This window comes from Daktulosphaira vitifoliae, unplaced genomic scaffold (genome assembly GCF_025091365.1).
Source record: "Daktulosphaira vitifoliae isolate Bord-2020 unplaced genomic scaffold, ASM2509136v1 Scaffold_3, whole genome shotgun sequence".
Lineage (NCBI taxonomy): Eukaryota > Metazoa > Arthropoda > Insecta > Hemiptera > Phylloxeridae > Daktulosphaira > Daktulosphaira vitifoliae.
Window position 1 is genome coordinate 16746882 of NW_026099574.1, and position 26072 is coordinate 16772953.

Genomic DNA, 26072 nt, shown 5'->3' on the forward strand with positions numbered 1-26072 from the left:
TGGAATAGTCTTTAATTTCTAAGCTAACAACAAAAGCGAGTAAAATATAACAATAAATTATTTGTTTTTTAGAGACAATTACACTAGATATTGCTTTTCAATATTCATTCCGAAATTTACTTAATACAATAAAAAAAAAGGATGTTAACCGCAGACGCTTTCAACAGAATTTAAACTTACAATCATATCACAACTCAAACTTTTTATTTAATGAAATTTAATACTTGTTTTTTCGTACGTCGATAAATATTTTCTAGTTTCAAATACACATGAGCTTTTCCTTTAATGTTTTTTTTTTTTTTTTTAACAATACAACATACATTTTAACGTTCTTATAAACATATTGTATATTATTACACTTTCTGTTTATAAATTAAATAATTAAAAAATACTTTTCAAGTACATAAATTTAAAAACTACATTTAAAAAGGATTTATAAATATGTATTTTTTCAAACAGTCTATAGGAGTTCTACCATTTGGTTCGCAGAAACGACTATAGGAGTACGAATAATATAATAATATCCGTTTTTCAGTGTTTTCATTATGTATCGAACGATTATTTTGCCTACGATGCACCTCGTCAAGACGGTCGGATGTATTTTTTACTGAAGAAAGCTTCCGAACCATAAAGCTCAACGGTTCAAAAAGCCGATAGTAAAAAAAGTAAGGAAATAATAAGAAAAGCGGGAATTGAATTTTTACGGCGTGCCGAGCCGAATGAGCTTCTTGACTTCAATAGCAGGGGATTAGACCAATAAATAAGCAAACCGTATACTTGAAATTCACTTCTGCTAAGTATACACATAACCTTACATCCTAAAATTTATACTGAGCAAAAGCTCTTTCTCCATGTGATACATAAGTTACAAAGAGAATTCTCATCATTACATTAAGAGTTTGGCAGGCACATAATTTAATATAGTAAATATAATATTTACAACGAAAATACAAATACCATACATCTTTATTAAACCTTATTTATTTGCAAAACGTCAGTATATTATTGGTTGGAACGTTACATAAATTCGATAAGCACGAGAGCACATATTTAATATTAATTTATTACAAAGTAAACATGCCGCGGTACATGTACACACACAAACATATTGTTTACATATTATCCAATAACCAGTATCACTTATTGTTATTATAACAAATAATTGTGATTATTAGAAACTGATGAATTATTTTGTATGTCAATATGAAGTCATAGTTGTATGTATCATTACAATTCGTATTCAATGAAAGATAGTCTATTTGAAATTATTTTTACCAAAGAGAAAAACGCATCGTAATAGGAAAATTCTGCAAAAATGCTCCTACGACGTAACATTATTTATGTTAATAAAACTAATGTCATTGCTGCTGCTGCAGCAAAAAAAGAGAGTATGTTAATGATCTAATAAAATTTATTTTCAAGTATTTTTCAAAACAAATTCATTTATATATTAAAGACCTCAAATGCTTAATTAATTCGTACATATTAAGTCTGTAAAAGAGATACTGATAATATCGCAAATATATTTATTTATTACAATCTGCTAAACTAATCCGCTTAGACACGAACCAAATGGATGTTTACCATGAAGACAAACTGGCGACGTACGTCCACGACGCCTCCTCTTCATTCCAAGCATACTTATATATATTAAAGTTAACCCCTGCGCATAAATCAAAGAGAATATATTCTGTAAGAGTCTCCGTAGACTGCAGTTAAGCGCACCAAGAAAAAACACAAACGCATATTTGTTCACTGACCGAAACACTATGTTACTAGACGGTCATCGTCAAAAGACTATACTGACAAAAGTTTTACAAAAGTAGTAGTGGGCGAGACAGAGATCGGATAATCCTTTTATTAATTGATTAATACAAAAGTGTTGCGAATGTCCGGGGGCCGACAAATTCGGTACGGACCAGATTAACACACGCAAATACAGAATTAACATCAAGGCCCTTTGTGATTTCCTATTACATCGGCGGTCAAGAAAGAATATCACATCGCGCAAGTGTCTATATATAGTTGACTAGTAGGATTCGGTAATGTCGGCATTAAAGGATTAGCAACATTTTAGTGATCTACTTACATAAATGATGAAAAATTCAAAGTTCACTCTGAGGAACACGATGAAAATGACATTTGAATAACAGTGGAAAGCTAAATATTTCTAAATTTACATTTTACAATGCTATTTTAAGGTAACTCAGTACTTCAATTGTTAAGTCGAACCAAAACGCGATGAACCTTGGAAATATTTTTGGAATTCATTCAACGAAAGAGATGGCGATGAGAATGAACAAAATGCAGCTTGTAGCGAAGAATTTATGCTGTAAAAAAGACGAGGGATGACAGCACGCCATAAGAGTTTCGAGTAGTTTTGAAACTCAATTTACACGTGTCCAACTATTTTGCAATGACAAGAGTGGCAAAAATGTGTTTTTGCTTAAACACGATCAATGCACTCGTTAAAAAAATGGCGGAGAAGTACCAAAAATGCACACAACTCGATTAATCCACAAACCCCAAGAGCGATTAGCATAATGTTAATTTGAATGAAACGACGATTCCAGATTTAACGATCGTTCTTTTGTTTTCAAATGCGTTTTTTGCTCCCAAAAATAACACATAAACCGGTATTGGCTTTTTTTAATTTAACGCAATCATTATGACCTCTGCGTCCTCTATAGCGCAAAGTGATACATCTAACACCACCAAAACGCATTACTTTGTTCATTGGCAATTCCCCAGAGACACTGTTAAGAGGAAGGCGAGTAGGAGGCTGCTGGCTGCGCATAGGGTATCTTTCCCTCGGGCAAATGCGGTTTTGGGCGTTCAACAACCAATTCGGGAAATGAGCAACAAAAACAACGACTTACTATAACGATATCACTCAATATAATAATGTATAATTTAACGTGAAAATAAATAACGAACATGCTGTAATTTAATTTGTATTTCTCTTTTATGATACAAAATTCAACATTAAAAAAAAACATGACCGTAACTATATTATGCATATTATAAAAACATGACAACAAAAGACGGCTAATTTCCATGTCTTTTCCTTGAATCTTTCATAGAATTTTAACGTAGTAATTTAATTTTAAATCTTATCCCAAAAATTTCTAGCGCGTTGATAGAACGGAAGAAAAAGTAAATGAAAGTTTAGCGAGTGAATTACAAAACATATATATATACCATTTTGAGAATAGCCTCACCTGAATACATAATAGTTAGTACTTTCCTTCAGTATTGTTAATATTGTTGTTATTTTAGAAATGAATCGACAAGCACGTGCTTTGATGGTGGTAAAAGGGAATTTTTGTGTTACATTTTCAGAGAAACTAAAATGACAACACGGATAACGCTAAATAAAAAATAATTCTTGCTGAAAATTATTACACAAGGAAAAAGCTAAGGTGAGAAAAAAAAAGGTTTTAAAGTTTTTTTTTTTTTTTAATTTCGAATTAATGAGGAGCGTAGCAAGAGAATGAATAAAATAAGCTCAACGAATGAAAAATTCCAGTGGAGTAGAAAAAAAACCTATCAAATATTTGTGAATAGACCGTTACGCCATAGTAACAAATAAAACTAATATAACTCGAATACCAAAATTATAATATCTTATGATAGTCGTATAGCGATAGAATGTGAGAGCCAAGTGTGTAATAACCTGGAAGATTCAGCGTCCTACAATATCGTTAATTTCACATGGATGTACAACATTTTGCCTTCTATTCACCCCATAACAGCTGTATTGTGTATTAACACACAAGTAAACGAGTTGTTTGGATTTCAATGCGAAGTAATCGCGTATAGACTCGTGGACGTATTGTCGTGGAAATAAACGACAGCACAAGTGTAAATTTCTTGGAAATGGCGAGCAATCGCAGCGATTTAACTTACAACTATGCTAAAATGATAATTTATTTTCAAAACGTTTAGCGCATCATTGCGTTAATCTTTAGCACAGTAAACGGCGTCACATGTTAAGAGGTCAACCCGAAATGACTTAAAAAGCAAACAATATTGAGGTATAAAGCGAGTAAATAAAGAACGCGATTCAAACGAAACCCAACCCGACCACTAATTTTGGTTGGGCGATATTTATATGAGATTGTCTTACACGCCGTTGCGAGCATGCGAAAGTCGATTATTATATTTCCTCAAAATATTAGAAATTAACAATAATTGTTTTACTTAGTGAAAGAGACACTCGTATAAGCATTTTTTTTTTTTAGTTTAAAATAGCATGAAGAATAAAACAAACAAAAAAATGTGATGGTAGATATATTAACGATACGTGTATTTTTTTGTAGAGTTAACATTTTTCTTGGGCAAAGAGATGTACGTGGGCGTGAACATAATTATCGTTTAAAAGCGTGAAGCGGACATAAAGAAGCTAATAAACATTTCAACTAGTTAATCCGAGTGACTTAATTTAACGAACGAATAATAGTGTTACAATAGCTTGTTTCGTGGAACACTACGAAGTCACGAAATATGACAAACACACACGTATGACATTGTACATTTGGCAGGATTACAATAGTAGTTTGGACGAAGGAGAAAAATCACATGTTGATTTTGATGTGCACCTACACCGAACAAATAATTGAATTTATGCTATTCTAATGCAAGGCCGGTACTTTTATCTTGCTACTTTATTGGTTTGGTAATTATAGTAATAGAGTATCGTTAATGGACGCGGGAAAGTAAGTTTACTCAGTCTGTGGAACGATAAGTTATGCTTAATACAAGCATAGTGTAGAACGCCACTGCTAATTTAGTTAAATGGCTACAGACCAACACTTACGAGACAAAGGGAGATGGTTATGATACTGTTAGTGCAGCTGATTCATAAACATGGCTATCGCAGACAGTAAAATGATAAAATCCGATGATGAATGACGATAATTTATATTTTTTTGGCCACCCTCAGGTCGTTTTAATATGAAACCGTAGTCAGCTCAACAGTTTATTTTGTGGAAAAATATATTAAATTTATGTAATATACTTGCAAATGATAACGGTACGATCTAGTTAAAATGCCCGTCATTGGTACATTTAATCAAATAATATAATATTTTTTTTTTATTATTAAATTCATCGACGACACGCAAATACGATATAGTTATCTATACTCGGAAAAAAAATAGCATACTCATAAAGCGAAGGCTGACGGATGAGGGTACCGACAAAATTAAATGAAAAATATTAATGTTTAAACGCACAGTGTAATTTGACGTGATCAATTGTTAATGTGTCTTTTTTTAAGTGACCGATCTTTAAATGATACGGATATAAGTTACACACACCAATAAAGCATTTCGACGAAATTGAATGTATTTTACAAAGAAAGCCAATTCTCGAAATATCTTAAACATGTTAAAAAATTAATTTCTATTGATTTATTAACTGTCAATGATCGTTCATAAGAAAACCTTACAAAATGTTATAATGTAGAAAGTTAATTAATGCGCTTCTGTAAAATATTATTATAGCCATAGAGAGTTACACCACTTCTGTTATTCACGCCAGTCCAACCCAAATATGTAATATTAAATTGTGTGTGTGTGTAACTGGAATCACATCAAAGTAGTACATCACTTATGGTACCCCCGCCGGTTATTACATTCTATCGAGTTTCTATGGTTTTTTCAGCATCAATTCGCTAAAGAATTGGTAACAAAATATTAATATATAAGAAAAATTACACTTATTAACGAGTGCGATAACATAAATATTATCATTGACACGTTATAACATATGGTAGTAGCGCGTTCCTTGACTATACACAAAAAGTATGATGCAATCGTATACGTGATTATTAATTCTGAGAACATGCAATAAAAAAAATATACCTAAAAGGAATTGAACGGTTTATTGGATTGAATGCGGACCGCCGGTTGCATGAACCAAAATTTCAGCATCTCCTATCGGTGGGCCCGATAATATATTGTCGGATTATTATAAGCACTAAATTTGAATAATCGTTATTTTTATTGCTTCGTCCTTTATTATACATTTGTAGATATAAACATCTGAAATTTATTATTACCAGACTGGTTAATTAAGCGCAAACAACGACCGACGGATATGACTTATTGTCGGTCAGTTGTTTATCCTCGAGGCATATCCAAGTGGTGGGCGAAAAGAAGCTTGTAAATAACAATAATTGTAAATATCGACAAAGGGATAATATCCGTAAAAAGAAGCGTGTTTTGCAAGATAAGAGAAGAAAAACAAAGTATAGGTTTCTTTGCACATACATCTTCTACGTGTTGGGAATTCAAAACTCAACAGTGTTAACAGTGCTATCATAAATACTAAAATTTCTAATAATTTTATATTTACAATAAAAACCTTCAACGATCTAATATAACAAAACACTTCACATCTTCAAGATCTTCAAGTCTTGAATTATCATAGATACATCGGTAACTATTTGAAATACGATAAATGTCGTTATTATCAGTCAGTGCACTCAATGTCTCAAAATGAATAAGTTTTCGAAAACTACCTGAGAGTCGGTTAAATAATGTTGATGATTATTTGAACACTAACGGATAGCGACCAAAAGAATACTATTTGTAATTGTTCCTAATTTTTTTTTTATATATATACTTCAGCAAAGAAACTCACTCCATCCAAATGCTTTTACTTTTAAATCGATGATGAAATCAAATACTTTATCACGCCTAGTTGGTAATTTGAAGTTTTCTTTAATGAGAATGTACATCATTAAATTAATATCGATTTTTTCATTATCAAGAAATCGTAAAACTGTTGTTTTATTTTAGAAAAGTCAATAATGCGATTTAAGAATTTCGTTTATGATTTCGAATTACGTTTAGCTGAAAAAATATCGACCGAATCGCATTTCCCTTCATAATATCATAATTGGATCCCTAGAGACCTGTGGTTTTATTAAAACATTTCACTCCGTTAGAAACACATACATATACCATCTACTCGTTTTTTTTGTTCTTCTGGTCGAACACTCTGGCCATATACTTCAGTATGAAATTCCGGCTTTGATGGATTACTCACCCCTCCAATATCTATTATGCACTACAAACAAAGGCTTACGGTATAATTTTGTCGAATTCAATGAAGAAGTACATAGGGAATTTAAATTATTTTCTCCCTCGGAACTATGGAATCACACATACTGCTCAAGGTACAGCGGATCACGGGTAAAGAGGATTTACATGAACGCACCGAAAACAATAGCCATTTCTATGTCAGTGTTCTCTGTTTATTTTCCTTTAACCCTCTCACTCTTTCGAAGAACAGAGTAATTTACGAGTTGTTGATGAAGGGATATTAAAATAATTGTTCAATATTTTATAACGTAAAAAGATGATTACATTAATATTTAAGCTCATAATATTTTCATGAAACAAAATGGATAATCCCATCCACTAGATAAATTATCGAAAACTTTGTACAAATTCGAATAATAAAGAAATCGTGTTTCCAGTAATGAACTTCTGAAAAGCATTCATCAATGTATGAAATAATGTTCATTTTACAATTGAAGCGATTTTAATATCACTATAGATGATCTTCTCGTACACTTTCTCTCTTCAATATTGTTTGATCAGTATGACAAAAGCAATAAGCAAGAATACTCATTTGATCTGAAATCAACCTTATTTTAAAATCACTAGATATATACTAATAAGTTCCTTTGAACGCGCGATGAAGACCGTTAAACATAGTACGATTGAAAACATAATTAAGTTCTCTGTATGTATCTTCAGGCAAACAGATTAGAATATAAACTACGTAAGATCAGAGTATTTATAATTTATGACTAACTTGAACACGCTTATAGTTTAATTAAATATACGCCACGCCAATATCTAAACGTAAATCTATGCACTAACGAAGTTCTGTTATACTAATAGCTAGTCATTAAACAAACATATTTTATTTTTTACTGCTCGCCTTTATTATAAGTAAAATTAACTAAGACAGTATAACCATAAAGCTGTATAGAAACCATTGCCAAATATGATTGGTTTTCTCGAGGAATTAAATGTATATTTGATTAAAATCCGAGTAATTTTAGTAGAGTTTGTAAGATATGACTGGGACTTATTAAATTATAAACGAATCAGATAAAAAGTTAACAACAAACATTAAGCACGGCAGCTTTCATTGCCATTATAATATTAAATATTATCGCAGGAAAAATAATTATGCATAGAATGATGCTCGAAGCGTCAACGAATCGTGTAAGTCGCATGACAAATGATATTTTGGCCTATCACGTAAATAATTTTTTGTGCGTATGAAGCCTGAGAATCGACCCTTTGGGAACTGCATGAAAGGAGAAGGCGTCATTTATTATACGTGCATATTCGAAAACAAGAAGAGAGTATTTAGAAATTTCTGACACTTTTCCGACTGTTTCAGGTCGGGTTCATTAATCACAATGGAGAGGGAGAGTCTAGCTCATCTATCGGTATGCGCTCCAGAAGCGACACTCGTTAAATGTAGGTTTTGTTTCGAGTGATCTAATAAAAGACAATGTCTACATGGTAGAATGTTATGTATCTAAACGCTATTTAACAATTATCAACAACTACTTTTTTTTAATCGCCATTACTACGACTAATTTTCTTAATTTTATAGAGTTATAGCTAAATTAATGTGACGGTCGGCTGGCCGCTGACGAAGATGCGCATCTGACATTGCTGTCACGCTTTAGACATTTGCTAAGGAAACAGCTGCATTCCAATGAATGAATACCATTACTGAGTAGAGGAAAAAATAGGGTAAATATTTGAAAGAAGGAGTTAGAAAGTTTCTGGTCGAAAGTTTTGTTGAACTACAGATTACATCTAAGGGGAAAAAATATACCCAAAGGAAGAACAAGACGTTTTTTCGCTTGGTTCAGCTAAAATCCAGTAACCCGAGGGAGCCGCCGGCTTACGCGAGCTCAGAATATTACCCCTAAGTACTATATTGTAATGAAAACATTTTTCATATCTCTACGGCTCGATTGTGTACGCAGCAGGTAAGCAACATAAAGTTCGGCAAAAAAAAAACAGTTCACGAGCCAAAAGTCTTATCGCCGGTTGGTTTTATTAATATTTTAACAGTGTTGCATGTGCACACTAAAATGCCTTTCTCTGTTTAACGACCGTTAATAATTCGTATGCGAGTTGCAGGTGAATATGACACTTACAGCCAATTTACTTCGCACAGTTAATTCACATTCTTAACTAAACGCAACAAATAAAAACTGCATAATAAGTTTATTTTTCACCGAAAAGTGCCATAAAGACAGTAAGCGGAGTAAAAGTTTTATTAAAATTGAAATAATCCATAAATCTTGTAGTAAATATTTTTTAAGTGATTTTCAGCTCAACTTACTTAGTAGAATGATATAAATGTAAACTAAGTTATTTATTAGTCTAAATATTTTAAGTGAGTTTAACTATAAAAATAATGGACGACGTATTAATATTGTAAAATCGCCTAGTTTAATAAATTATCGAATTTATAATGCGAATAATAGACGGCCGTAAAAATAATAATGATAGAAAATCAATAAATATCTGAATTTTTTTTTTTTTTTTTTTTTAGCTCCTTATTTATTTCATAATCTATGGCCATTGTACATTGAACATTTACGTTCGCTTATTTTATTGAATTATTGTTGAAGTATTAAAGTTCTGTCGGTAACAGTTTTAAAATAAATGGCCCTACAATGATACTTGACCACTACAGGGTACCACGATGAACCACTTGAGCTTTTTGTTTATTCAAAGTCAATGCAAATGCATAAATAATGGAAGTAGACGGTTTCGGTTTGTTTAATTTGAACCCACTTAAAATGAACAGCTCGTTCTCGAATTCGGTATGAAAACAATACTACAGTGTTCGCTAGATAGTAATTGCATCACTGCAGGTTTTAATTGGCATTTTATTTCTTATTCGTGTTTTCATGATAAAGACAGGAAATTAAAAACCTGTTGGCCTTATTAGTACACCTATAGGAGTTTCAGAACAGTTCAGTTGAAAAACGCCAAGCGCGAGAAAGTGGAAGTCGCATAAAACCAAATGAATAATTAACGGTAAAGTTTTTGAAAAAAAAAAAACGAATTAAAAGCAAACGACTTCTAAATGAACCGAAAAGTTTTAAATTCAAAACTCGTGTACATAGGCTACAACTTTCTAGATAAATCAACTTGTCAGTGTAACGAGGTCTTCTTCGTTGGAAAAATCTTCACCGCAAATATACACAGGGCCTTAGGATCGTTATACAAGTCCCGTTCGCCGCCTCTCCACGCCACTTTCGTTTAATTTAATGTGCTTTGAAAAATTATATTTGCCTCCCAGTTAACGAATAAAATCGGCGCCGTTATACTTTTGACACGACCGCGATAACAATATTATAAAACGGCATCTCTCTTGAAAATCTCGACTGCGCTCTTTACTGTACAAACAGAAATTATTCCGACCTCAGATCAAAAGGGTGAGATTAAAACTGAACTTTAGCCGTATCGCTGCAATTTGTTACAGGCTTCGCCGTACAAATGTCTCGCATACAACAGCATTTCGATTAGGGCGAAGGCACTTTAAATACGTTAAATACACCCTAATAGAAGAAAACCAATAATAGCCTAATAATAAATCGCCTCTCGAGTCTTTCGGAATAAGCATCGTACATAACATTCATGAAGTTAATATGATTTTCAGTAATTTTTCTTGCCAGCGCGTCATGTTTTCACCGTCGATTAGTGTTCGTACGCTAAACATGGCTTAATATACACCTAATAAGCACAGAGGTGCTACAGAAAACTCTGGCCAAGAACACAATATATGTTTAATAATAATAACACCATAATTTATTACGTGTTTGTTCGGGCGACCACACGAAAAAATAACTGAAAAATAATAAAATAAATAACCCGCTCACCGACTGCGGGTGGACGTGGGCGGCCCCGGACCAGTGCAATTCAAACACAAAACGCGTTATTATCATACGTCCAAATAATACGAGATAGATATTTTACAGAGAGAGAAAAAACCTTAGCTCACAGAATATATAAAGAATAATAAAACTCAACTCGACTCTGGCTAGTAGAAAAATCACTCAAAGAAAGCAGGAAACGCATTTTTCTACTGTCGACATCCGGGCCGTGCAAAAATCACACATGAAAATCGCATTTCCAGCCTACAGTCGTTTACAGACGTGTGTTTTCAGTGAAAGCCCTTTCATCAAAATAGATTTTCCAAACGCGGAAATAAGTGCACGCGCGTAGTTTTCTCGCGACGGTATACCAAAGAAAACTGGTCGGCGGCATCTTGACCTTATTCGGTCAGCCCAAAATTTATTGCACAATAAGTCACGAAAGAAGTGAGAACAACCAAGTTCATTACTTACAATGGTACGAGCTAGAGAATTCGTGTTATGTTATAATAAATTACAATCAAAATTAGTTATCATAACGACTTTTCAGATGAAATATTGTGTGTTCTACAACACATTCATAGTAATTCACATCCCCTGAAATCTGATACTTGGTTTTTATTTCGTTTCCTCGATGGTTATTATTTTTTTGGCTCATTTCGCCGTTTACCAAACGCGGCTTCGTTATTAATAAAGATTTTATTGTTGTCTTAAATATTTGACAATTTCTTCTCGGCTGTGAAATTGCCGTTTATTAACATTCACGTCGGTTGGACGACGTACAGAATAAATCATAAAACGAGTAAGTGTTAGTACAACACAACTAGTTAATAAATTTTCATTTCATTGTATGAAACAATAATGCTATTTTTATATTGAGCCAAAATAATTTTAATAAGACGAATTCAAATAATAATTTAAATATAACGTTTTCTATCAGCCAGACGTTTCGAGAGAAAAACAAAACCAGACAGTAAAATTCAAATGTTCTACTATTAGGGGCAAAACGAAAGGCGACATAAATTGCAAAAACGTCGTGGCGAATATTAAACTGGCTCGGGATAGTCACTTGCTCACAACTAATAAAGTGTAAACTTGATAAAAAAAATTATGATAGAGCTCAATACGTACATGGCAGCGGCATCGATGTATAAAAACTGGCGAAATGTGTTGGTAGTCACGTAATAAAAAACACGTTATATCACACGGATCGCTGCCGAATTTATCGTGTGTGTTTCTCTTACTGGTGTCGCCCTCCCACGCGAGTCCACCTCGAAACCGATACGAATCNGGACCTACTGGTGTCGCCCTCCCACGCGAGTCCACCTCGAAACCGATACGAATCTTTAGACGGTTCGGTTTATATATATCTGAAAATCGGTGATCGGTCACTCCAAGTAGCCGTGAAACAGCAGCAGTTCATTGTGTTTAACGTTTGCACATTGCGTCCAACTCAGACGGCACTCGGAGTAAACAAAATGTATTGTAATATAATACTACGACCGTACACACAAAGGGGAAACTGTTTTGTTGGTTTTAGCCCAAAGGTGGTACAATATGTGTATAATTATTACATCACGAGTGCGCTGTAGGGTTGCCACTGCTTACCGACACATCTATACGGTAAGCAATAATTAAGCCCGAGATGGCCGACAACAGCGGTGACAATAGCAATCATTCCACGTGCGTATCAGTTAACGCGCCCGGTTTTTACCACGTACACAGGTATATACCTGCATACGAATGCGGTTACCGGCAGATTAATCGGCCGTACACGACAGTCCGTTTGTCAGGAGGGCGTGAGGAGATCGTATGGGCGCCACCAGAGAGAGAATTTTCACTGTCGGTTTAAACGGTCATTTCTCACGCAGCCGGACGTGTGGTGACTATTTTTCACGAACCGTCTCCACATCTCGGACACGCAACAAAAGTCTACGATGTGTGTAAAAATATAAAAAAAGTTTTTCCGCCAGCGCCGAAGATAACGACCGAAGCACCGACAATGATAGTCTATTGAGTGTGTTTACTTGGACGAGTACTCGACTAGATAAACTTGCATGGCAATATCGAATTTTAAACCTAAAAGCGTATGCTCGTTACAACTCCACAGCACTGTCTATTGATAACCGCACCAAGATTTCAATAATCTACATTAAAACACTCGTGTTGGAGAATTCTCGATGACATGTATAGATATAATAATTGGACGGGTAAAACTAATTCGACGTTATCCGTCAGACCAACAAACCCATTTGTCATGTGCAAGTACATCCGATATTAACGACAGGTAATTTACAAAACTATGCCAGTGAAATTAGACTTGCGCTTCGATTTAGAGGAGTAAATAACGTTACGAGCAAACATATTAATAATCTCGAAAATAAATACTGAGACCAACTGACGATTCATTGAAACGGACCAAAAAGCAACTTGGTATGTACACGATTCGAAACGTTTGAAAAATTAAGTTACATTATTATATATACCAAATATATTTTTTCTACAACAAGTAAAAACCAATTAGTATTACTAAAATTCAGTAATATGTAATACAAAACGTTGTTATTTAATAACGGAATATTACTTGTAGCGATTAGTCGCATACACGTGAAAGTATATAACCGTGTACAAATAATTGCAAGTCGCTTTCAAATTATTATGATATTATAACAAAACGTCATTGTCTTCTAAGTCATATCTTTATTAATAAACAGCTATTACACGGACGGTCTGTTGAAAGCCGAAGAAAGTTCAACATCAGCATAGAGTTTACAATTATGCGTATGTTTCCCCTTAATATACGATAACTATTCGATATTCGTGCGGTTTAAGTTTTGCGCTATCTCTTATCGTTACAACGCATATTTATGATAAACTATGCAAACATTTAGTGCGCCTAAATAGAAACTAACTTCGGGATCATTTACGATATTATACACACAAATATCTCAACTCCGGTCATCGATTGTGTCCCTCAGGAGGGATTTTCGGAAATTCCGGTACCCACGAACTGAGAATCGTTTGGGCATTTTACCGGATGACCACGTATTGCGATGAACACTCTGGTGTGTAAAACTTACGAATTATCAACTCGACGCACACAGCACAACTATTTTCCCTGCCGTCACTAATATTAACCTTGTCGCGCCATTAAATGTACGACCAACAACCGGGTCCAATTATTTGCAATCTAATAAGCCGACAAACTCACATACACGCATCAATCACTACACTCCACCCCTATCTAAAATCGCGAGCTATCAAAGTAAAGATAACGGGCACGTGACCGAATTGATGAACGGCTATTCTGAGGGGGGACAATAGCGATTGGAGTTTGCACTAAAGGCTCAGTGGTAGCCAAAATCAACTCGAGCTATTTCCAAAAAACCAACCCTAAAAAACGATCGAGGGTAAATATTGAGTCTAGGAAATGGATACTGTTACAATTTTTTCGAGTCGATAGGAAAAAATCTTCAGCACACAAGCGATCTAACATAACATTTTTTGATACTATAATTTCAGTATACAGAAATGAGTTATGCGCAAATCGTTTTGGAAACTATCGCGCGAGTGTATAGTCATCATTCCCATGGGTCACAATTAATGAACCATTGTCACCGAAGACTTATCTGATTCCGCGTACAACTACAACGATGCCAATTAGATCTGTTATTGGAATCGACTAACTACCCTCGAAAAGGTCGACAATCGGTTCAGTAATGAAGCATGACGGATAAAAGAGAAGGAATAATTTTGAATACCTGAGCCAGTCAAAGGTCGTTAGAACGAATTCAACATTTAGTGCGCCCACGAGTGAGTGCGGACCTAAAATGATAGTACGGAATTTTATAAAGCGCATTCACTATGCTCGTGTGTCAAGGGGAGGCCAGTCGCAAGAATCAAAGGACGACGTGCTAGTGTACCGTAAAGACGAAATCACCCCCCCCCCTCGTCGGTGTTTTTATTCAGCAGGTCCTGCGAGAATTGATTCTCCCCGTTGTTGTATTTACGGTACGTTTAACAGGAATACATTGCGACCCAGTGAGATATAATAACTTGTTAAAGACTTTTTTCAATTTAGCAATGACGTTGTCGGATGCGGATTGGCGGTGCGGAAGAATAGGAAGATGAATACGACAAGGTCGCAAATACTGACAGCAAACTGCCCGTTTCAGTGACATCGGCAGAATTGTGTTTTTACGGGTCACGTGCCCGAGATTACGCGCAGACCAGCTGTTCTATCCGATACATTGTACTCAACAGCTGCAGCATGCATAGCGTTGGCGAGCAGCAATATCGGTGAGCACCTTAAGAAAAACGGTATTCAATTCCGACATAACACTCCGGCTCAACACGTCACTGACTGTGACCGGGACGCCTGCTCCTAAAGACGACACACTTCGCCTACACTTCCATATGTAAATACTTACAATAAAAGAAAAGCGAGGCACGCCTTTTAGCGTAAGACCGTGTACGCTGAGCGTGTACACGAGTTGTAAGTCGGAATGCGCCACGGCACAAGTATTTGAAATATTACTGTTCTAATGAATTGGTACGGCGATGATTTATCGGCTGCAGTCGACAATAATTGAACGCCGGTCGCCGTGCGTATAAATGCAATTACTCAAAATAAGTAGCCGCCGTCCCACGTATACGTCCCTGTTTCTCACAACCTTAGCATGGGGTCCGGTCCGATAATGAATACAAAAACTTGCATACTAAACAATGGCCTCGCTGCAGCTACAATCGTATCAATATATTATTGAAATGCAGTGTAACATAAAAAAGCGACGACTTTTCAGTAACGAGTTTTACAAAATACAAAATTATCGACGAAGAAAAGGTATACGATGACAGAATCAATGGAAGGCAACGTCAACGACGAGAGTTTATTTTGTCATATACATAACCACTTGTTTGACGTCTTCGTCGTCGTCGCGTAGGTGGTACACAAACAGATCACCATGCACATATATCATTACTGCTGACTTTGTAGGTGTCGGATGAAAAAACTAAACTTTTCATTGAAAAATGTCCACGAGCCAGAACACGAATTGTTCAGTTGTTTTACTCATATCTCCGTATACTGTGTACATTTAACGGTGACATAATTAACATTGTAACGTATGAGCCATACTAAGGTCGTCGTTCGCGGATTTTTTTTATGTCGGCCAGATTCTAAAATGTTCAAGTAGGTGTAACTTGTTGGTACATCGTATACTATTATACATATTATACGAGTTTTGTTGGGCTTTTACATTAGTAAAAACACTTTTCAATAAATTGTAAAACACACGACTGAGGTAATAGTGTTAATTTATTATTGTCCGTTGCACGTTGTCTTGATAAAAGTTTTTGTCAGTGCAACTTAAACTAAGGACACGGTTAAGTTTCTACTAAAAACCTATTGGCGTGAAAACGTCAAAACGTATACAAAAGACCGGCTCTGACGTAGGGTTCGCAAGTTCAATTAATGTTCGCACGCAAGGTGGCAGAGGCCGTGAAGCCACGGACATAACAACGAAGCGACGGTGATGGTGGTTATAACAAAAAGAGGGAGACGACGTTACCAAGGCGACCGTAAAAACTTGTTTCCCCTCCACTCATTCGTCCATGGTGCAGGTACTTTTTGTACTGCATCCCTAGCAGTGCAGTAGGGTTACATTCTATTGCAGATTTCTCTTTCAAAAGTGATATCCACTTCACAAGAAGTAAGAACCGTCAGACAATTTATATTTATTCATTATTCTGGTTCTTATTGACTTCAGCATAAACGCGTTATTTAAAACTACACAGCCTGTAAGTATAGCAGAAAGATACGAATAGAGCTTGAAATTATTTCTCTATTTAATATTAACGAATTCTACTGACAATACAAATAAAATAATTAGAAAAAATTCAATGCAAATAACTGTGACCATTCTCTATTAATATTCTAAAGAGTCAGAACCTGTACTTAATACAAAAGCAACTTCAATTGATCCGTCATAAATTAATATAATATTATGGATTGCTTCTGTGCTTTCCCCCTTATAGTCTTCCAAAGGGGTGATCAGTATCATAATGCAGTAGTTTGTAATACGACACCTGTTTCTGTCTTATTTGTTTATTCACATTTTTGTATTTGAAATCCACAAACTTAATGATTAATGATAAAATCTTATTATTACCTTTAAAAAAATACTTTTATCATTTTGTATTACTAATAGAGCAATAAAAAATGAGAGTCTTTAACATGGAAATTAAAAAACCATTGTTATAGACTTTGAAAAGAAAACAACACATTTTATCATGAATTTTTACATTTTGTAAAGTTTTGTTATCCCCAAGCATAAACTCGACACACAAAATTGGAAGAAAAACTCTGGAGAAATCTCTTCCGTTGGATAGATCAGAAAAATCGTGAAATAATTGAATCCGTCTCTAGCAACCATTATCATGATACCAACTCATTAATCAGCAGAATTGGATTCTCTCACCTAGTTGGAGGCTCGAAAAAAACCATTTGGCAAAGGTTTCTAACCCTCAAACAGCGTTGTACGTGTAATGACCACCGGTGCCTACGGACATTAATTAGATATTTTTGTAGGGGAAAGACTTGGGTATAAATAAATAAATTACTTCCCTAGAGAACTGTGCAAGGTCGTCTTTTATTAAATGAAAAAAAATAAAAGCGAGTTTTATATTTAATCAAAATAACTAGCCAGGAAAATGATAGAAGGATGCTATTATCAGTCTTATTATGTTACATATACAATACTTCATATCAAAATAACAAAACAGATAAATACGATTCGAGTAATGGTATTGATTTAAGTATGAACCTAAAGAAAAAAAAATCGCATTTGATATAGTAGAAATAAATCACACAATATGGAACTTTTAAAGCCAATCATTGGGCGTGCCTACAACTAATGAATTGACCAACATTCCATTAATCATTTGTGTTAAAACAAAGCATTGTCTTACTAATAATTGAGATCGCGCTCAAAAAAGTCTTGATTTAGTCGTAAGATAACAGTTAAACGTTATAAAAATGTATTAAGCAGAAAACTAGAAGATATGTATGAAATCGCAAAATCACATTAAAATTGGAATTCAGAACTAAATTGACAGTAATTGTTTATACTGGGCACTAGATGATTCTCAAATAATATAATATACGTTTTCCTAATAAAATATTTAAACATCCAACGATCGACTTTTAACAAGTGATTGTTCGAAGAGTGTGTTGTTTTTTATGGTAGAAATACACCGAGAGACAATAAAGTATAGGCATCTATATAATATAATTCTTTCTAACCTTACAGTCCCCATTATTAAACGTATAAATGTGTATTATATTTGTTGTAAAACTTTGCTAGAATTCTTTGTCACGCAGGGATGTAGAAAGTCGTAAAAATATACAAGTGAAAAAAATTGTGTCCGAGGTTCATAAAAATCCGGAAATGAGTATAAGAAAAGACATCATAAAAGTAATATGAAGCAAAAAATGGCAACCGTCGACAGATAGACGTAATGCCGTGAGACATTAAAAGAAAAACTTAAAATGTATTTTAGAGTGTTAATGGCTTGGTGATATTAAACCATCTTCAAACGTTAGATTTGACGAACCATGTTGACACATCAGCATAAAAAAAAAAATAGAATATAAAAATTATGTTTTAATGACTCAGATTTACAAAAACGTTTTAATTTAGTTTAAATATAAAGTACTAAAAGTAGCACAATATTCAAACGCAAGTTCATTAAATTATTTAAATATCATTAAATCTAACTAGTGCATGAAAATATATAAATTGTAAATTGCATATGACTTTACAAGTTTAAGGTGTATATTGTTGTATGAGGTACACATGCAATATATTACAGGACGTGTTCAGTAATTTTCAACAAGTATATTAATATACACAATTCTGCATATACTTGAAGTTATAAGAGAGAAAGATGACGTTTAAATTTAACACACGAAAAAAGTATATAACCCAACCTAATCAGTTCGTTTGATGAAATTTTCATGTTTGATAATGTCATTAAATATTGTATTTGTTACCGTGTTTTGAAATGTTCAAAGCGTTTGAAATAATTTTGCTCGCCTGAAGATGTTATTACAGTTCTGTTGTTGAAGTAATAACATCAAAAAGATATGGTAATTCCGATAATATCTGATATCGATTAAAATCTTAGTAAATTATTTAGTTTATTTGTTGATTTCAGCTATTACGGAAACTCGATAAACTATAAAAAAATAAAACATTTTGTTTCTGACTAATGAATAAATCATATTTTTTAACCAAATAGATTGTAGTCCAATTGAAATGCGCAGATAAAACNTAAAAAAAACATTTTGTTTCTGACTAATGAATAAATCATATTTTTTAACCAAATAGATTGTAGTCCAATTGAAATGCGCAGATAAAACCAGAAAAAATACATTGCGACTCTACTTTAGAAAGCAATAAAGTTAGAGATTTTATCTCAATCCTTACCTGCTACTTGTAGCGTGGCGTTTCGGCTGACTTCAGTACCAGCCACGTTTTTTGCAACGCACCAATAAACTCCGCTATCCTGTTCCTTCTTGTTGTGCGCCACTCTCAGGAAAAACAACGATCCGTCTGATAAAATTACTTTCTGCGATCTAGTTCCACTATCTCCACCAGCACTGGCAGCCGCTCCATTAGGCGGAATTTTTAAAGGTTCGCCGTCTTTATACCATTCTATTACTGGCTCTGGCCTTCCCTCGGCTTTGCAATTCAACGTGATCGGTTCATTCTTGGGCACAGTAATATCCGTCGGGTGCTCAGTAATCCTGGGCTTCCTATATTGACCTGTACGAAATAATATGCCAGTTAATAATAATTAATCACTAAAAAAATGTCCAATATATTGAACATTCGTCCAATTAGAACATCGCGTAATGCTTGTTTTAAGCATAGGCGTTTAGAATTTGTCATGGCGCATAAATGAAAACAATAAAAGTTAATGAATATTGTACGAAACTGCACGAAAAATATTAAGTCGTAGCACAATTCAACGCGAAGGAATTCTTTGGATTTCATGATTTCCAAGTATTGTTAGAAAAATGTAATTACATTGATATTTTAGAATGTATAAAAACTTTCTTTGAGATCTCTTTTAAATGAACTTTAAAATACTATCTTTTTACTTTAATCCGTCCTCAGGGTGAACTTCACATACTTAATTAATCTACAGGGAACGGTAAAATCTTTTGTCGGCAAAGTTGGCAAGTTTCAACGGGAAATATTCGGACTTTTTGGTAATCCTCATCGGCTACTTTACTAAATAATAATTACGATAGACACACTTTTATGGTAATTATCGCACTAATAGGATGCATTAAAGCGAACAGACCTTTGACGATACAACAGTGTACACATGATATTAAGTAAATTTCAGCACGACCCGTCGGCGGCAACCGTATCCGCAATATCATTTTCGGTCAAAACGCCATGATAATAAATTCCGCGGATATAATATCATATTCTACCTGTGTCTAGAGAACTGTACTAGATTGAACGGCACATAACAATATTATGCGCCAGCAGCCGTAAAGGCGTACCAGCTGTCGCACAATCGTTTGCCACACGCACCGAACCGGGATCGTATAACTTAAATGTTGAATACATTTCAAAGGTGGTTATTAAAACTCCACTTTGCCGTACACAGAAGCTTCTTTATCTATTTCGACCCAGAAGCTCGTGTAATGTAAACGGGCTCAATATGATTTTGCTAGTGTAGTCGTAGAAAATTATACAAAAGTTCCTCTGCCGTCTATTCACAACACGAGTTGTCTGACGTTGAACACATTCGGTTCTGCATTGCTCAACTATTAACTATGCGGGGGACATACAACAGAAACGGGTGCAAAAGTTTTAACTAAGGGTCGTTATGTGGTAAGGCCGAGCGCTTATCTGATAAAACTAGCAAACCAAATAATTTGACCGGATCGAACAGTGGTTTTCTTTTATCGGACTTGTTAATGTCGCAGCCAAATACTTGGCCCCGATACCTTTTGTACACTGCAACGCATTAATAGACACACTGTATCGAAAAGTGTAGTACACAATAACGTGTATTAGACTCACCCAACGCCAAGTGGCGGATTGTCTCTGACGTGCTCAAGCGTAACCAGTAGTGTTTTTATAAATGTCAAAAAAGTAAACGTGAAATTGTATTCACATTTTCATTTTTTTTTTTTCATAAAAGATGTTGTGATGACCAACTACGCCAGCGAAGAATATCATTAATAATTTCGATTGTAAAGATAAGGGTAAACTCTTGTCTTTATCTTCAGTGTTTGGACATATCCAAACACTGAAGACGGATTCGCCACGGATATTGTTGAATTCAAATGCTTATTAACAACAACAATACCAGGTAAACACGGCTTGTTTATTTATGTAAACACTCTAATGAGAACTGTATATTTTCTACATCGACTTTTTGATACTGAAAACTTTGAAAATATGATCATAACATTTCTTGTTTCGTGAAATAGTAGTTACACTTCAACAGCGCTATTATGTTTGGCAAAATCGTGAAAATCTATATAATCGCATAAGTTTTTAATTATTGTGAAATGGGAGTTCACTCGACATTACTTTACACAAATTCAGTGTTTCAACAAATATTTCCAAAGCTCTCGCTGTTAACTTTTATCACTTTGAAAACTTTTCTCAAGTCCCACAAAAACAATCAACGGTTTCTATTTAATAATATTATACATTTACAGTTTAAATACAAACTTTATGATCAGGCAAAACTACTTGATACATTTTCTGAGTTATTTTTAACTCACATTTGCAATAGAAACGTGTCCGAAAAGACCTCATTTCGAGACGTTTAACAATAGAACACTCATCATTACAATATCAACGTGTAAAAAAAGTGTTGTTGACTACTTTTAAACTGTATGTTCTTAACACATTTAATTGGATAACAATGTTACGAGATATTTTTTCTACCTATTTTTATCATCTGCCTGTGAGATCGCGCAAATAAACAATAAAATCACTTAGCTGTTACAAATACAAGGTCTATTTTTTAGATATTTCTCGCATGACGTTTATTCTTTGTGAAACCAACGCTAATTCGGTAAACTGTACGGCGACTATTTATTTACTATATTTTTTTTTGAATTTTGTCCCGTAGACTTTGTGTTTGTGAAACGCGCAAAACAAGTCACAAGATGATACTTTTAAAGACCGTTTCGTAAATAAAAATATATTCGTCAACGGCTCATAAATTCATAATTATACGGTCATTTACCACGTTCATCAGACATACATCCCCACACTCGTTTTGGGGTCATTTATAAATCGACGGACACCATAGTAAAAACATTTATCCCGAATTTGTCGCCCAAAATCATTGACCGATCGTATTTCACCTCACCCTCGTTTAATGATTTTAGCACAGATGTCGATCGGTATAAAACTTCGACGGGGGGCAAACTCTGTGTCGTAACCGGACGCCCGTTGGATTTCCGAAAATCGAAATTGAAGAAATAAAAGACGGGATACAATAACAACACAACACCCTGCACTACGTTAAATTCTTTTTAGCACTGCAGACAAAAAAAAGTTTAGAAAAGTAAATATCCAACATAAATTTCTCCGAAAACTTTATAAGAATGATATATATTTATATTAGAGCAGTATAAAAAAATCGTGCAATTTATTAGAAAATAAGCTACTGAAAATATTGATCCCGTGAAAGTATGACTGGCGATTCTATTTCGTTTAGTGGAACTAATAAAATCATAATGCACATAGAAGATCTCATGAATTATCTATCGATTTAAATATGATGACATTTAACATACGAAAAATACACGTTGTTAAGATTTAATAATTAATCTTTATCATTAAGGAATAATCACACAAAGCGGTAATTACTACTGTAATAAAAAATACTGTTATATTAGTATATCGCCAGAATTTCTAACGTTATTACTCAAGAATTTTAATAAGACAATAATTATTCCAGATGAAGTAGTGTCTGAAATGCATCCTTTGATCTTTATACTTCTTTATTAGGGTTGAAATCCATAAAAGTATACACATTTTGAACATTTTCAGTAACTCTAAAGGATTATATTCCAATAAAACTTAACGTTTACGACTGGAAGCTTAATAAGGAATCGGTGATGGTTATATTGTATACTTAAATACACCAAGGTTTAATAATATAATGGCCATTAAAAGATTAAAAGATTCACATAATATATTATCAAAATTCAACAAAAATAAATTTAAGTAATTTTAGGAATACTAAGTGGCCATTTTATTAACGTAATGGAGATACACGAACACGTGTTTTGAAATCTATAATTATATTTTCGATGTGAAAACTGAGATGGTATTTGATATTTTTACAGCTTCACAATGATATATTTCGAAATTCGTTTTCAAGTCCGCAGCAAACGTAAAAACATTATTATTGTTATCAAAGTAAAACGCAACATTTTATTTTTATCGCTCTAGATTATTATTTGATTTTTTCGAATATAAACTAAAACAGCGAAACATTTGCAACATTCGAACTTAAATATCTCGTGCACATTATATTGTAGAAACATTCTTTTTATAATAACGACCGTGTTCATGGACATCTTTAAACGACTAAGGCAACGCTTACCGTAAAATCACCACATAACATCTACCAAAACACTGGAGACTGTTAAAAAAAAGGAAAATAATGCAAATATATTTCACCATCAATGCAGTAAAGTATACCCCGAAACAGTACTTTCCCGGCATAATATGCAATTTAAATAATGTCTTACTTTAAATATTATTGTCATAACCACCCCATCTTCACATTTCATTGCGCATAAATATTATGGAATAAATTTCTTTAAACAAGCAGGTAATGGTCGCAGTGTAAACACAAAAAATACCTCATTTTATTAACCATCTGTAATTCTACGTTTGTTGTCTTATTCACATTTTATTGTACCTATAGCATAATTTTTATTTTTTGCTAATAATTATTGGGTTTGTAAGATAAATATAACTGTTTTATAATACTGTTCATCTTTTATATCAATAATTTGTTCTTTTCTTCTTATACGAAATTAACCGTTATTACTTTTAAGAACCATACCATTAAATTCATAAAATTATTTAAAATTAAAATATATTTAAAATATTAATTTAAAACTGAAATACACAAATTAAAAAAAAAATTGTTGAAAACAGTATAACTAAAATTTCAAGTACTTTTATTATTACGTCCTATCGAAATACTAGAAAATATTAATTTAGATTTGTAAAATATTAACACTCGTGATAGAATTAAATTAAAACATAACTCAATAATAGTTAAAGTATTTGTAAAACTGATCAAAATCTTGTATTATAATACTCATGACTAAGTACATAAATCAAAATAAATACACCTAGTTCATAATACTCGGCGTCTTTTTATTACAAAAGCTTTACCAAAAGAGATGAGTGAGGTTTATAGGTAAAACAAGGAGAAACAATGAGACTGGGGAATTAGAGGACAAAATTGGAGAGCGAAGGGTATGGCAAATTACTGAGGATAAATTGCAAATTAGGTAAACTGGATTTGTACAACAATATGGCTCCGGGTCGTCAATTTGTCACAACATCCAAATTTGCATCAGACATCAAATCCCAAATGACTCGATGCAGTTAGGACATTTGTAAGCTCAACATACACAAACGTAACGTGACAGTAGAAATTATTCTGAACCCAAACACGATCAATTAACATGAAGTTTTTTTAATTGTATCATTTAGGGCTATTGTTCTTTACAATAGTTTGAAAAATTCAGTTTGATCAATAAAACATTCTTTTGCTTTGAATTTTTAATTAATAAGATACAAAAACTGAACTCTGAAACTACTTTGAACAAAAAAGTTCAAAAACAGTATTAGAAGATTGTGAAGTAATACAATGGGCTTTAATCAAATGTGAAAATTATACACGACGACATAAATGTTTAATTCATTCCTTAAGACATAAAACTAATTCGATTGCACCGATAAAAAAATTCACGTTGAAACAAATATTTAAAATCAGCTCCCGAACAATTTATTTTCCAACACACCTCCGGACGACTCTAGAAGACTCCTTCACTTGTTCAAATCCTAACTTTAAGACTGTATACTTTTTAGAAAATATTAAAACATTACTTATTACGTAATCCAGATTTAAAATGTTCAAATAAATTTCAGTTAAAAAAAAAATATGTCAATCAATGACATACCATAGCCTTTGAGGAATTTCATAGAAAACTTTAACAGAGAAAAATATTTCGCGCTTTGGTATTTTTTCATTGGACGTATGAGGTTTAAAAAGAAGAAACGATGTACAGCAGGAAATATTATATCGGTTTTGTATAAAATAGTCCGTTTGGATGACGTACAGTAGTAAAAGCAGTTATATTTTGCGTGTCATTGCCCAATGGTATTTATTATTTTAGTTATGTTATGTTTCATTCAGAAAGAAACAGAAAAGAGGTAACCAAAATATATATATATATATTCACATATATTTTTCTCGCTGAACGCGAAAATCGTACATCTTGATAGTTTTGAATAAATATATCAAATGACGCACGTGTATTTGATATTATTCTCATTATTATTTCTTTAGTAACATTATACTCTGAATATAATAAAAAACGGAAGAGAATATTTAACGAAATTTCGAAATATCAGCTTACTCGAGCAATTGAGAATTAAGTTATTGTAATTTGTTGTAAATATTATACAAACCAGAAAATACGAGTTATTATTTCATTGTTCAGATTTCATTAAAAAAAAAAGTCGATACAATTGGTGCTAAGCATTTTAATAAAACGTTTGGGTTTTCTAAACAATTTTAAATGAACGTGTAATTGGATTAGATAAGTAATGATGACGAGAGTTAGCTGGATGAATACAATGGAGTTAACTAAGTCCGTAGAAAACGGTTAGCCGCTGTGTTATTCTTTTGAATTTTCGATAAATAATAACCTGAAAGCACACGGCTGAGACTCACATCCCCGTAACCGGAATAATAAATAATAATGTGTTATAGACACCATTGATTATATTAGATATACATGTTCAAAGTGTGTGTATAGAAGGCACAGTTGTGT

General features: G+C 33.5%; 1 protein-coding gene across 2 annotated transcripts in view; it reads right to left on the reverse strand.

Annotated features, from left to right (window-relative positions):
* LOC126903174 (roundabout homolog 2) overlaps positions 1–26072 on the reverse strand; it is a 120681-nt gene that overhangs the window by 39108 nt on the left and 55501 nt on the right. The window contains exon 2 of one of the 2 annotated variants that reach the window (XM_050681202.1): positions 19426–19764. The exons of the other annotated variant lie outside the window; for it this stretch is intronic. Within the exon in view, the coding sequence (XP_050537159.1) occupies positions 19426–19764 (339 nt within the window). The remainder of the gene's footprint in view (positions 1–19425; positions 19765–26072) is intronic. 2 annotated transcript variants of the gene reach the window in all.